The 15,112-nt window shown below is 41.3% G+C and overlaps 1 protein-coding gene across 2 annotated transcripts in view; it reads right to left on the reverse strand.

Moving 5' to 3' along the window:
* Nucleotides 1-1,839: 1,839 nt before the first annotated feature.
* Nucleotides 1,840-15,112, reverse strand: part of SENP5 (SUMO specific peptidase 5) — a 30,598-nt gene continuing 17,325 nt past the window's right edge. For both annotated transcript variants that reach the window (XM_084638143.1, XM_084638142.1), the window contains exons 3-10: nt 11,960-12,065; nt 11,654-11,801; nt 10,989-11,036; nt 9,310-9,387; nt 6,146-6,283; nt 4,469-4,552; nt 2,805-2,855; nt 1,840-2,705 (exon numbers count right to left, since the gene is read on the reverse strand). In XM_084638143.1, the coding sequence (XP_084494269.1) occupies nt 2,595-2,705; nt 2,805-2,855; nt 4,469-4,552; nt 6,146-6,283; nt 9,310-9,387; nt 10,989-11,036; nt 11,654-11,801; nt 11,960-12,065 (764 nt within the window). In that variant the 3' untranslated portion in view covers nt 1,840-2,594. The remainder of the gene's footprint in view (nt 2,706-2,804; nt 2,856-4,468; nt 4,553-6,145; nt 6,284-9,309; nt 9,388-10,988; nt 11,037-11,653; nt 11,802-11,959; nt 12,066-15,112) is intronic.

Here is a 15,112-nt window from a genome sequence, read left to right on the forward strand (position 1 = left end):
TCAGAGCCATACAGTTAGTATATATATTATGTGGATGCAGCCCATATAACAAAGAGCTGCGTATGTGGCCCACAATGGTAAACAGATTGAGAACTACTGATCTAGGCATAGTCTAGATCAGGGGTTCTCAACCTGGGGGTCATAACCACCCTGCCTTTCCCCTACTGCTAAATGGGAGGGCATTCCGAGATGGTCCTGGTTTGGAAAAGGTTGAGAAGAGACGTTGGGATAGGTTAATCATAAGAAAAGGTTCCAAAACATTGGTCTCTCAGTTCATCAAGTGACCAAAGATTCCAGTGAATTAGGAAATCCAATACTCAAAGACAAGGACTCCTCTATGGAAAGTGCTCGGTCATTTCTGATCGGAGAACAGACTTGCTTGGGAATCTCACATTCTGAGAAGTGTCCCATTTGGCATACCACCAACATAATTCATTTTTTTAAAAGTTGCCTCGCCTCTCACCAATATCCTAAATTACAAAAGCTGACATCTAAAATCAAAACGACTTGCCATCATTCATGCGATTTATTCTTTGCATTTCACTCACTTTGGATAGCGAAACTAGACTAAGTTTCATTTTTATTTAAAGGCCAACGTATGCAATTTTTGGTCCCAGACACTATGACAGGTGTGCTGGGGTTGTATTCACAATAGTATAGGGCAATGCTTAAATAAATCCATGGACTTTTCTAAACAAAGATGCACAAAGTTTAAATCTTGAGCTTACAACTACTTAGGCCTTGAACCAAGTGCCCAATTCAACGAAGTATTTGAGCAAGCGTCTAACTTTAAGCATATGCTTAAGAACCTTGCTGAATTGGGAGGCAAGGCTTGATGCTGCAAGCCCTTGTGTGGTGTACGGTTGGGAGCACAAGGCTGTTACACTATGCATGAGCACAAAATACGACTAAGTGCTCAGCATAATCCTCTGCACAGAGCAGCCCCTCTGGGCCTACTCCCTTACTTGAAAAAATGACTGTGTAAAGAAAGGGGAACAGCAGAGCATGGCCAGAAAGTGGGCGAGGAGATGCCATGCATAGGCGTTTAGTTACATGTTCTCTCCTATTCAGTCTCAAACCTCTACTAGGAGTTGGTGTGGTGATGTCACCAATCCAGCATCAGATTCCCCTGCATTCTGTCTTCCACTTAGCCAGGCAACATTCCTACACCACATGAGGCAGGATCAAATCTGTAGTATATCTTACTTAGATCAGTGGGGGGCAACCTGCGGCCCTCCGCTTCCAGTGGCCGGGAACAGCAAACCGCAGCCACTGGGAGCTGCGGGCGGCCGTGCAAACGTAAAACGGTCTGGCGGCCTGCCGCAGGCTGCCCACCACTGTCTTAGATTGTATGCTTTTTGGGTCAGGGACTGTGTCTTTTTGTTCTGTAAGTACAGCGCCTAGCACAACGGAACCCTGAGCCATGATGAGAGCTCCTAGGTGTTACCACACTACAATTCATAAACAAAAAGGGGATGACGAGAGTTTAAGATAGTCAAGTACCATGGAGAGGAGTGGAAAGATATTTTTTGACTGAATTAAAGTTATAGAATGGTGGGGGGGAGGGAAGGAGAAGAGAAATGGGAGGGACAGAACAGCTAGAAGGGAATCCAGTTTCAGAAGAGAGACCCAGAAGGAAGATGCCTGAAACATACCACTTCACCTTAGGTAAATTCTATAAATAGGCTAAGACTTGAATGGTTGCTAGTTACCAAACCTGAGGTTAAAATGAAGCTTTGCATCTTCAGGGTCGGCTTCATCATTCTCCCTCTAACGTTCCAAGACACATGCACAATCATCAGGGCTCCCAAAGCACATATGAACATACTGTCAATCTGAAAAGCTGAATATCTCCATGTTTTATTATACAGTCAAGTGCCGAAGTCTCATTTGTGCAAAGGCTGCTTTCCAACCACAGGGAACAGGGGGGATAACGACAGCTAGCTAAACGTTAACAGAGAACAATTTTTTTTTTTTATTAGTGACTTCAACTCTATTCAAAGGGGGTCTCCACAAATAAAATCTATAGGCGGATTTATCCACCCCTGTCCCCACCCCCCCCCAAAAAGTGGGGATTCAGTACTACACAGCCAATGAGGAAAATGGAATAATTTGAGTTTTCAAATAAAAGGTTTAGCTGCTCTTTTTATGGCATTGAAAAGGTTTTGATACATTCAAAGCATTATTGCGTCAGAAAACGGATCATGCATCTTTATGTTTTCAGACAAATTTTTTACCTGTATTCTGTCATTTCTAGCTACATTTCAAAGGTGCACCAAATCTACAATTCGATACTTTTTTTTTTTTTAGTCGCATGCTTTGCCTATGTGCGTGCGTAGATAATAAATATTAAATACAGGAAAGAAAATAAAAGAGGAAACCAAACTGACATTAGGAATATTTTGGGGCAGCTCTGTTAAGTCCTGCCAGGGAAAGAGCAGAAAAAGTTGAGGTAACAGTGGCCACACCACTCAGCTGCGAGTCAGTTGAAATTCACGGAAGTTTTCAGAAATTCAAGTACACAAACACCAGCTGGAACTCTTCACAAATGCCAGAGAAACAGTTCAACTTTTCTTCTTTTCGTTTTTTTATTGTTAATCTATTAGCTGGCGCTCACACAGCTCCTTGTAAATCCTTTTTCTTACGCGTGGCATATCTTCCTGGGAGAACTGAAAAGGGTGGTCTAAGGCGAGGCACTTGCAGTACTGAGGAAAATAAAAAAAAAAGCTGAATTGAAACAGGAAAACTGTTGAGAAATACAAAGGGAAAAAAAGCCACATAGCGCTTTAAAATTACACTCTTACCTGGAGCACAAAAACCCCACAGTCACTGTCATTTTTCTGTTGTGGAATGCACTGAGGGAGGAGGAAAAGACAACACATGAAAGGACAGATCCTTAGCCCTCCTTCCGTTTTCACTCAAAGTTCTATTTAAAACCCAAAATAAGATTTTGCAAGATTAGTGAGCTCTTTTTATTGAAAACTGGTGACTCTGCAACACTTACAGCTTGAGCTGCAATTACTTATTTTGGGTCCAGTCATGCCAGGGGAGGCAAACTCTGCACCTTGTTAGGATCATGCCTAGTATTTGAGAGTAGATATTTTATGACTGAAATTACAGCTCTCCCTCCTACATCCGGTTTTTAATGACCAATTCAGGATAGCTTCCTCTCAATTTCTTTAAATAAATATTTTAACGTTACTGTCTACTTTACTCAGGTCAGACTTAAAGACATCAGCAAACTCACGCAAGCCTAAAGAAATGTTTCCCTAGGTATTTGTGCTATAGAAGGTGGATCCCCATCTTCCCCACTGATCTTGAAGGAAGCAACAGGCAATTTGTGGGCAGGCCAAGTGGGCCTGCACATTGCATGTTTGCTGGCCAGAAACGATGTTTGTAAAGAGACAGTGAATTCACCCCAAATGACACCCCAATTAATTTCCTGGCTTTGCCAGATCATCCCGCTCACGCTCTCTCTCAATTTTTTTATTTTAAATACTTGCAACTCACTAGCTCTCTAACAGTCATATTTCCTGTAAATCCACAGCATTGCCAGAGGAAAAATGATACATTCCTAGAGGCAAAAATCATCCATCTCACATAGGGCTACACAGAAATAAAGAAAAGGAGGACTTGTGGCACCTTAGAGACTAACAAATTTATTTGAGCATAAGCTTTCACTTATGTACTCCTTTTCTTTTTGCGAATACAGACTAAAACGACTGCTACTCTGAAACAGAAATAAAGGGAAGACATGTATCTGGGATCCTCTCAGCATTGCACTGGAACCTAGAAGTATCTCCTGTGAGTGGGAAGTCATTGGGAAACTGTCTAATGTTCAGTGACCTGTTTTATATCCTCAGCCATTACAGGACAGTTATACAAGTCACAAATTCCCTCGTTCGCACTTCACACAAGTTGTTCCCTTTTGTCACTGCCAGAGACAGTTTATTTGTTAGCGAATACAGTGCTGGTGAAATGTGCCAGACTGACAGCCCTGGAGACCAAGGCGCTCTGTCTATGTGCAGCATATAGACAAAGCCGTCTGTCTATCCCCAGCTGTACTTGTTTTTCACCTCATACTGTCCCCTGCTGATGTGCCTCAACCTTTGGGAGCGGTCACCTCTCAAGGGAAGAAGAGCTGGCCTCTACTGAGCACTCAGTTCTTTACCCCTCTACCAACATGGGCACTGACTGTAGTGGCTTTGCAATGTGAATAACTTCTCCACCAGGGTCTGGGCGGAAGCCACCAGCTCACTTAGCAGGAGAGAGAGGCCTGGTGGGATCTGAACCAGCAACAAAGAGTCCATTGGCAAGCCCAAGTCATCCAGCTTCTTCCTTTTCGTTCATTTAAAAATAAATATTTACTGCTTCTTTAAATAACATGGATTTAAAAGTGAAGGTGGCACACCCAAGAGATTCAGCTTGCAGAAGATTCACAGCGGGGTTTAGAGGGGCTGGCGCTTACCTTTGTAACAGCAGTTTGCCATCCCTGAAGAAACTCAGGATGATTCTTCTCTCTTGCTTCAGTCAGTAAATACTTTCGTATGTTCTTAAAAAGAAAAATCACAGCCTTACAGTTACACACAAATTAAAGCCAAGGAGAAAGGCGTGCGGGTACATTTAACCAGGGTGAGTTTGGCCCTTGTGCTTAACCCAGTTCTAGTGGTTAAGGAGAGATCTAACTGGCTTCATTGAGCACCAGGGCTGAAATTGGCCCCCCAGTTAAAGCAGGGATACACACTGGAAACCCCACCACACTTGGGGCAATTAAAAGTAGATTGTGCAAAGCGCAAGAAAACGAACTGTAGAGAAGAATTTTGTACTGGCGGAGAGATGCACTAGATGGCCTAGCGTTGTCCAGTTCTAATTTACTTGATTGGCCGAGCTTGCGGGGCCCTTATGCACAATTCGATGGCACTTCTCTCTTTGAAAGTCATGGATAACTTTTGTCTGCTGCATCTGATCAATTCCAAAGTTTCAGGGCAGGTTCTCGGCGTCAATGCATAGAAGCCTATTGATTTGGGGGAAATCGGAAAATCCAAAAAGGGGGGGGAAGGGATGGGGGACAGCATCTTGGTTAGCAGAGCCACAGCTTCAACCACCTCTGGTTGAACTCCCTAGCTCTGTAAACACCAGGGTGTGTTGACACTACAGTCCCTGCTGCAGCTTCCTAGACTGACAGAAGGGGTTTCCCCATTGACAGAGTTAATCTACCTCTCCAAGAGGTGGTAGCTTGGTCAATGGGGCTTCCCTGTGTCTAGAGTGGGGGTTAGGTCAACCTAACTACATCGCACAAGGAGCTGCAGTTTTCATAGCCTTGACTGAGGCAGCGAGGTCGATCTAATTTTTAGGAGTAGGTGAGGCCTCAGCTTTATCTTTGGCGGTTGCTGATGGGACATTTATTTTAATTCCGATGTCCTTTCTATGAGCTCTCAGTACAATAATTGCTACTCTGCCTTAAGACAAAAGAGGACAACTACACACACTTAAAAGCTGCAGCCTGCTGTATGAGCGAGCAATTAGGTCAGCTTTGCAAAACAGCCACTAAAACGGGTCAGTCCAGGCCAAACTACTTGCCTACGCTTTACCATCATGACCGAAATATCATCAAATCAACCAGACATTTAAGAAAAAAAAAAGTTTGCTGGTACCTGCACTCCTCAAAAAAATAACACAAAATCTTTGGCTCACAAGACGTGCAAAGGGCTATCTTAGCCCTCTTTGAACAATGGGTTTCTTACACTGGACTAGGCTTTAAGCATTTGTTTTTGTGAGAGAGTGCCACAGAAGAGAACACACAATAGAAAAGTTTGCTAGACACAGACTGGTTGTATGAATATGGCAATGGAAGACCTGGGCTTTGCTGCTAGGTCTGGTACAAGGTCGCTGTGACCTTTAACAAGGTCTGTGTCTCAGGTTCCCCATCTGTCAAAGAAGTTAGTAACTCTCTTGCCCCCTTGTAATCACTTTAAGAACCGGATGAAGGCAACAGAAATGCCAAGTATTTATTTTTAGTACATGCACAGAGATTCCATAAAGCATGATGCACCCAAAACCTAGACTTATTTTGGTGAGGATGAAAATTTAATTCTTAAAGCAAGGATCCAAGCACTTTAAGCGTAACTATAATAATTCCTCTTACCTCTACACAAAATTTAAAATGAATGCCTTGGGAATCGTAAAATGAAATAATTCGGTTAGGGATGTTCACAGTAATGAGGGACCAGTGGACTTCCAGGTGAATTGGAATTAACAAGAGAGTCTTTTTGAACAAGTCCACCTGACAAACAAAATGATAAGTATTACCAAACAGAGTAACAGACCATGTACAAGTTAAATATGCTTCCCACAACTTTGTATTTATTTTAAACAGAACTTCTTTTAACTCCCTCCAAGAGCTCTTCACATGTGCATTTCAGCCACATGTGTGTGTCTTGTACTAGATGCAAGACATTGTTGCAGTACAAAAAGCGACTATGAACACTGTGGGGATTCCACATTTAGTCTTCATCTGCAATTGCAACAAAGCACGCTCAATTTATGTGTTAGAAGGGAGGGTAGTGTGGACACACACTAACTAACATTGCTAACACAACCTACAATCAAGCTAGGCCATTCATACATCTTTAATGACATTTCTGCAGTGAGAACTCAGCTGATTCGTACTGACTCTGCAATGCCGATGGCGGTAAAAATGGGTCAGCAGATTAAGCAATCAGGACTCAAAGAAACCACAAAAACAGCAGGTCGAGGCACTTTTCTGACCCTTATTCACTGTAACATGGCACTTTGTTCTTGCCCAGTGAACTGCAGCCCGGACAATAAAGAGGCAGAGATACCTTCCAGGGCAAAGATGGTCTTCCTGTGTCTGTACAGCACCTGGAACATTCAGTGTTCTTCTATCGAGTCCAATAAGCAATATAAAACAGGGTGTGACTCTTCATGGCAAAGGCAAAGAAAGATGAGGCCAATATACTATGCAGTGCCTAGTACACCGGGGTCCTGTGCCATAACTAGGGCTCTGCCGTGCTACAGTAATACCAAAACTAGTCCACAGGCGAGGAATCAGAGGGCATATGGAGTGACAAAAACAAAGTTTTGGGTAAGGGATGACGGCATCTTAATGTTGAGGACAAACAGTTCCTTAAGGAAGGTTTTACGTGCTTAGGTTGTTTAATTCATAGTGCTGTGAACTGCAATGGAAAGCAAAAGTGGATTTCCAGATCCCCAGGCACTAGATTTTGGTTTATATGAAGAGCTGTTACACACAAAGGAACATTCGGAAGGCACAGTGAACAACTCATCCTGCATCATTAATGTAGCACAGGCAATCACTGAATGATGATACTTTGCCTGTCTGACTGCAGTACCTCGCTGCTGGGTAGACAAGGGAGAAGGACTAATACCACCTTAAAAATCACGTGGAATGGCAGGATCTAAACAACATGGCAAACTTTAGAACGCTCCCATTATTTTAAGAGTAGATCAGGTTTTATTCTTTTGGAAGCTAGGCACTGGAACTGCTTTGGTCTTCAACTGCACTGTGCCCCTCAGTCTTCTCTTTTGCCCCACAAAAGCCCGTGATATTGCTAGAATCTTGTTGTGTACACCAGAAATGCAGAAGAAACAGGACACTGGACTAAATGGACTGGTCTGATCCTGTAAGGCAATCCCTATGTATTTTTAAAAGCACTACGCTATTTGTACAAAGCATAGTGTCCATGCTATAAAACGATGAGTGGGAGAGGGGCAGATTACATTTGTCATAAGGAAATAAAGTGTCCGTATGAACATTAGTGGGTAACACATGATGCAAACAAGAGGTCAGACAGATCTTTGGCAGTGCTCAGCACCCAGCAGCTAATAGTGATAATGTATTTCGATTTGGAAACGCCATAGCAGTGCCTCACGTTCCTCTGTAGGCCAGGCTGCATATTCCATGTTGCACCACAGTCTCCCCTCTTGTAATCCAGACAGGGAGCCCAGCCTACAAAGAAGAACTGGGACATTAAGCAACCAAACTACAACTCCCATGAGGCCTTGCACCAATGTATGCAAACTGAAATATTTGAGTTTTCAGACGACCATTTGAAAGTTTTTGCAGAAAGCAGACACTTTTCCTGAAAAATGTTTAGTCAGAAACCCAATTTTCAATGCTATATGCCTAACAGTGCTTGAAAGTCTGGCCCTCTGCCTTTATATCTGTACTTTAATTGTAAGAGCAATTAGTATCAGCATTTATAGAACCATCTTGTATGACAGGCTATTGCTTTTATTCCAGAGGAAATGAAGTTTCCCCTCAGTGCAATGGTGCGGTAGGAAACAGGGATCTACTTTGGAAGGGACACAGAACTGTTTAGGGCCTGACTTTAGGGATTTTTTTAACAAATATTTTCACAATGTTACTTTCATGTAATACAGTCCTGTCCCCATCTGAACACTCCCCTACAATGATGTGAGCATAATCAATAGTGCTGTAGAGCATGGGAACCAGAAAGTGACCAGTCTAGTTTCACTTACCAAGCTTTTGCAAAACGTATAAAGTACACCACTGAGAGTAGTGAAAAAGCAAATTAAAATTTAGTACGTCCAGTTTTAATAAGCTCTAGTAAAAGATTTGGACCTAAACAGTATCCCTTTAAAGACCACTGGTATGTTAAAAAAAGAGTCACATTTCATCAGAGGGGAGGTAAACAGAAACTTGATAACTTTTCAATTCATTTATCAAAAGTACACTACAATTCCTATTTGAAATAGGCTTGCCTGCTTTTTTTTTTTTGTTTAAAATCTGTGTTAAAATGTGGCTCTACTGTACACAGTCTCTAAAAATGCTTTGTGGGTTTCTTGTTTGTCATCCTTAAATTTCTGTACCCAACGTGCAAGCATTTACAAATAGAGATTTATTTTTCTTTCAGCCAACAGCCCCGTACAAACCAACTTGATGTCGAGAATCCAGGCTGAATTCTTTCCTTCTCAAACATCACCACCAGCAAGAAGGGGTTTTGCCATCCAAACTGAGTTGTTAGCTACAACCCCTTTTTGCTAAGCTCCAAATGATAATGAATCTTTAAAAAACCCAATTCTGTTGAGGATGCAGAAGGAGGAATAGAATGCGGCTTTCCCACAGCCTTGTTGGCTGAGCAATACTGAAAGGAGTAACAAGCAGTAAAAACTCTCTTTTGTCACTTGGTACTAACATAATTTCAAGTTAGCATTTCTCCCCTGCTCACAAGAAAATTTTTAAGTCTCAGCATCCAGTGATCTATTCTACATAAATGATAAGCAACAGACAGAATTAAATAGTACCTTTTTAGTCCATCGTTTTACACCATTATATCCTTTGGTTACCAGCTGTCTATGAAAAAAGCTGTTAAAAAAATGAACCTAGAAAGACAAATTAAAAAAAAGAAATGAGGGTTAAAAGCGTGTGTAAATTCTTCCAGTAATGACAAACAAACCTTCTACAAAATTAAACATCTAATTGGCTAATAAACAAGAACTGAAAAAGCAAAACAGTAAAAGGGACAAGTAATTCTATAGATGTTTTAGCAAAACGTAAATACTGCCATTTTTCAGAATGAAGATAAACTCTCTATTTCCCTAGACCATGTGCTACAAAGCAGTTTATTTTTTGAACTTAGCATTCCTAAGCCTACGACATGCAGCCGCAATATTTTGTTTAGGGAGAAGAGGCTGAAGAAGAGTTACAGATATTATTCTCCCGCATTGCGGGGATTAAAACCACTGGAGGATAGGGGAAATTAAATTTTCCCATCCTCCCGACATAACTTGCTGGAAACTCCTTCCATTTTCTGCTCTGTGACTCAGAACCAAATAATTCGATTGTCACAAGTTATAAAGTTTAAGACACAAAAACATGGACATCAGTGTTCAACCCTCTGGCCAGTTACAGACTTCACAAAAATGCTTCTGAATTTGTCTTGGTCTGCGGTGTCACATCTTTTGCAAGTAACTGCAACCTATTGTTGTGGCAAAAGGTTGTCGATTTTTACAGTTAAAACAATTCTTTAGCATTAGGTTAACACTTGTGTTAGCCTCTACAATTAAAGGAAGAGATTAATACAAAATGAAAAGCTGTAAGTCACATCTTACGCAGCTTTACAACATCTGCATTTAATAATCTTGCTAGTATTGAGGTGGTAGAAGTTATTGCTTGAAAAAAGCTGGATAGTTCAGCATTTGAAAATGCTGGATAAAACCTATTAGTTATGCCAACAGAAACTTCTAACTGCATACTACAAAGTACTAGAACAAGATCTCCCATGAGGATTTAAATTATGCACTATAAAAAGTGGGCACAGGCAGACAGATACAATCTCCAATACCACAGTTCTGGTTCATGCACTGAAAAGCAGAGAGAATACTGATGAGGAATCACTACCACCACCACCACTCAAAGAAGCAGTGCTCTACATTCTGAGCGAGAACATTAAAGGGTTGCTATCCTCTGTGCAGCCAGCCAATCTAAAAATGGCATTGTGTGGTTTCTTTGTGGTCGCAATGATTCCATATTCAATTTGTTCAGCTTACAAGTAAACAGATGGTTCTTCTAACTGTCAGTGCTACAACCAAACTCAATCCAGAATCTGAAAGTCAAGATGGGTTTCTTCTGCCCTGAACATCAACACCAACAATAAGACACTCTACAGCTGGAAAGTAGTTAAGAACACAGTTGATGATGCACGAGCCAGAAGAGAATCCAGCTCACTTTCATAATTTTTGTGGCTCTGTGAGCCTAAGAGGTGTAAACATGTGTGTCAGTAAAGTGAACAAAAGACTGATTAAAGGCAGCAGAACTAGTGAGTACAGAGGGGCTATTTTTAGACTGTCACTTTGAATCACCATAATGGCATTTTAATCTGCATCAGAACTCCCTCCCATTTGTCACGTGTATCTATGGTCTTATGCCATCTTTCCCTTTCCACCCCGTAAGGGACATCTTTTCACAAAACAAAAATGCTCACCTTGTCAGGGACTGCATCCATTATGAGTTCACCATACATATTAATAATCTGCAAGAGTTAGTAAAAATTATAATTTGCACAAAAATAACATTGTATTCCTGAGAGTAAATCCAAGATCTGAGAGGGCATCTAAAGGGCACACACCTTTTTTCTAAAAAGAAGTTGACTAATTAAAGTAACATTCTATTATACTCTGATGCAGGTCGACAGCTCTGGAATCAACCATGGGCTGCTAGAGCAGACATAATATAAGCAGATGCTTAAAGATGGCCTCAGTATGAAATGCTGGTGTAATTCAATTCAAGTCTACTGAGGCACATCTGGAGGACTGCTACTCTCTCCATTTTTTTGGCTATGGGCCTTGCATTGCTGTTACTTTCCCCTCTTCTAGCTAAGTGGGAGGAAATACTATCCTTTCACACCTGCAACCACTGTCTTCTTGGAGAGGAAGTACAGTGTACTTACATGAGGACAGGTCTGGGAGCCAGAAACTCAAGTTCTATATTACTTGGTCTGCCACTGAAAAGCCACTCGACCTCTCTGCCTTAGTTTCCCACCTATGAAGCGAGGATAACAGTGACCTACCTCACACAGGGGGTTATGAGGATTAGCTAATATTTTTTAACACTTTGAAGAGGTAAACATAAACATCATGCATCTCTAACCTGGTCATTAAGCCAGTTCTGACCATCCAGTGTAGCCAGATCATCCATATCTAGCATGTGCTTGTTATAGAAGACCCGGAAATTGCAAGTGGAAGATTTTGGATGCCTTGTCCGATACTTCAGGATTTCCCTGCTGATAAAAGGCTTTCTGAAACAGAATTGAAAAGGTAGAGACATGGATAAAGATATTCCAGTTCATACCAAATGGAGCTGTTTCAGCAGGTGTCAGTTTCAATCTGGAATGCAAATTAGCGATTCAAGTAACTTTTCCTTTTACAAGTACTAGAATATATTAGCGCCACAAACCTATGGGAGAAATCTTCATTAAACACTTCCTTTAATCTTGCCATGACATCTTTTTCACAGAGTGGAACTAAACTGCCATATTTCTTCATCACTTCATCTAGGAATCCTTTGAATACATCAGATAAATGAAAAAGCAAACGTAAAAAGTGAGTTCTCTAGTCCAACAAAACGAGATATTATAAATATTTAATAGCACAGTGTCCCACCCACCCAGTGGCAAGTTGCTGCATGCAGTTAATAGAATACAAGAGTTAAAAAGCTCAGAGAGGCACCGTTAAAGAGGGGGGAAGTAACCCCAGAACTATAAGATCACTTAAAAGTCATCATCTACAGAAAAATGTTAAACACTGAGCCCAATTTTCTTCATTTATGCAGAATTTATACCCAGGTATCCCACTGGAGTTACTCACAATTTATACTTGTGCAAGCAAGAGAAGAATCAGGCCCTTTTGCCTATTTCTATTAACATTTTACATATATTTTATTCAAACATTGTAAATTCAGGGTGCCATCAGTTCCTGCAAGAATTAAAGCCTTCATTAAAACTAAATTTCTAGCCCTTTGGTTACGAAGTCTGCTGACAGCTACCATGCCTATGTTGCTGCTCACTGTTTTCTTGAACTGTAGTACAGTAAAAACATAACAGAGTCTGATCAATTTTTACTAACTATTCAGCAGTGAAACTCAAGAATCAAGTCAATTTCACCCTGCTGTTGCTTGGGAAAGCTCTAAGCAGCAGTGACAACAGCAAGTGGAGATATCCACTGGAAAGGACCAACAGATTGAGTCTAGCGGGAAAGTCTAGCAAACAGATGTTTTCTGGCTGCTAATAGAAACAGGAATAGAATGGTGGAGACATCACCCCATTCCAGCATCAAGAAGCAGGGTAAGTAGGAGGGAAGAATCATAAGAGAGAAGATTGGAGTAACAGACCATCGACCAATGTTGCCGGTTCAGGAGGAAGAGACACCATTCTGAAGCTCCCTTCTAGCTGCCAGAGGGCTTTTTGGAATCTAGGGAAACACTTCCAAACATATTGGAAGCCTGATAATCAAATGCTTATAAGAAAGATGGAGCCCCAGAAAAGGGACCAGGGGCATCACCCCAATAGGTATTCCAGCATCGTTCCCTTTCCCAGGGGACAGGGGAAGGGGCAGATAGCTCGCTTCTCACCTGGACACAGCCCCAGTACAATGGGTTCCTCTCTATTTTGCATTGGCCTTTTGGCTCATCCTCTAATTATTTGAGGTCTGATCAAGTTTCCAAGTAGCAAGTTTCCAAGCAGATGGATGGGGCAGGGCACGGCAAGGCAGGAAAAGGAGAGACTGATCAGATAAGTTGTTAGAAAATAAAATCATGGTATTTTGAGAGATTCTGGGGGAGAAATAGGAGAAGAGATTAAAAACACAATGAAAAGGAAGATACATAAAAAGAGAGGGAGGGAGAAAGGCAGAGAGGAAAACAGACTGAAAATAATGTAGGAAGACATACACCATAACGTATTACTGGGGAAAGGTGAAGTGAAGCCAAGAAAGGAAAGAAATTATATTAAACGAAAGTAAGAAGAAACCATGAACCACACTAAAAAAAAGTATGGAAGTTTACTGCGGACTGTCCTTAATTGTAACTTTGTCAAACACTAACAGCACAGCTTGTATTCCTTTAAGTTGTAAAGGGCTGTGATAACAAAAGTGTTTTTCACCCTGGCTAGGAAATACTGTCTTTAGGTTAGACAATGTTGGAGGCATTATTAAGCTATACACATGTTCTTGTGCTTCAGGGACAGGACTGAGGAGTCCTTAGTTCTGTTCCTGGCTCTGGCCGACTTCTGATCTCACTTATGCTGGTGTAAAGCAATGGTAACTCAAAGAGGAAAACAATCCCAAGTTCAAAACTGGCACGAGGTTGCAACCTCTCTGTGCCAGCTTCCTCATTTGTAAACAAAGATGCTACCACACTGGGGAGGGGTGTGTGTGTGAGAGAAAGAGAGAGGAGGCTGAAGTTCTTTACTGCTTGAAAAGAACTTTGAGATCCTCAGATAGACAGCACTACAGATGCGCCAAACTGTTACTTTTTGCAACACCTTTGAACAATAGGGCAAGATTTAGATTAATCTGGGATAGACATTAGAAGGACAAACAAAACCACAAAAATCAAAGGGGTTGAGAATTAAGACACTGCCCCCATCTCTATCTTCCCTCAGTCTGACCTATCATCACATTGATCTTAGGCCCTCATGTGATATTCCAAGGCTCAAAGAAAACAAATGTGCACTTATTACACCTTCCATCTGAGCTCCTAAGATTTCTACAAACATTGTTAGTCTAGCTAGGAATGACTGTCTGGAGCCACACTGATTGGCTGACTGGCCCTTTGTTGATGTCACACATGTACCAACACAGCTAGGACCTCTTTATTGGAAAACAAAAACTCCTTCACCATTCTCTTAAATGGATATGGGGAGAATGCTATGGAGGGGGAGACAACATAAGGGACCTGGAGACCTAAGAAGCAGCCTGATGGACCCTCCTAATCAAAATACCATCTCTGCAGCACTTAGTGGTCCCTGCAGGCACTTGTAACCCATTGAATATCCAAACTCAACTGGGAATTCCATATGCCAAAATTTGTGTTTTGCCACTGACTACCAGTAGAGCAGGACTTGGTCCCCAGTTAATAACAAAGTACATTCAAAGTGGATACTGGGTCAAACTGTTTATGAAAGCACAGCTGGGTTTCTTGGAAATGGAAAGAGGAGTCCAAAGAGCCCAAAAACTCTCAAGAAAAAAAAAAATTGGAAAGTGAAAGTCTGTTTATATTTTCCTCTTTTAAGAGATTTCATATAATGCCATACCCACCCCCCAAATTTTTTTTTAAACTTTTAAGAAAATTAAATATGAATGAACCTGAGTATTAGCAATCAATATTGCCAAGGTGTAAATCAGTAAGTTAATGGTGTACTTCTTACTTGGAAGAAGGCACTTACCTTCTATCTTTCTGCCTCACAACATACCTGAATACCACCCCCAATAGCGTGCTAATTCACATCCAGCTGGTATTAACTGCTGTAATGAATTAAGCTTCAAAATATCCCTGAGAGGTATAATTATATCAATTTTTTCTAAAGCAGAAACTGAGGCCCACTGTTTAAGG

The sequence above is a fragment of the Lepidochelys olivacea genome, assembly GCF_965140295.1.
Source record: "Lepidochelys olivacea isolate rLepOli2 genome assembly, chromosome: 9".
NCBI classification, from domain to species: Eukaryota; Metazoa; Chordata; order Testudines; family Cheloniidae; genus Lepidochelys; species Lepidochelys olivacea.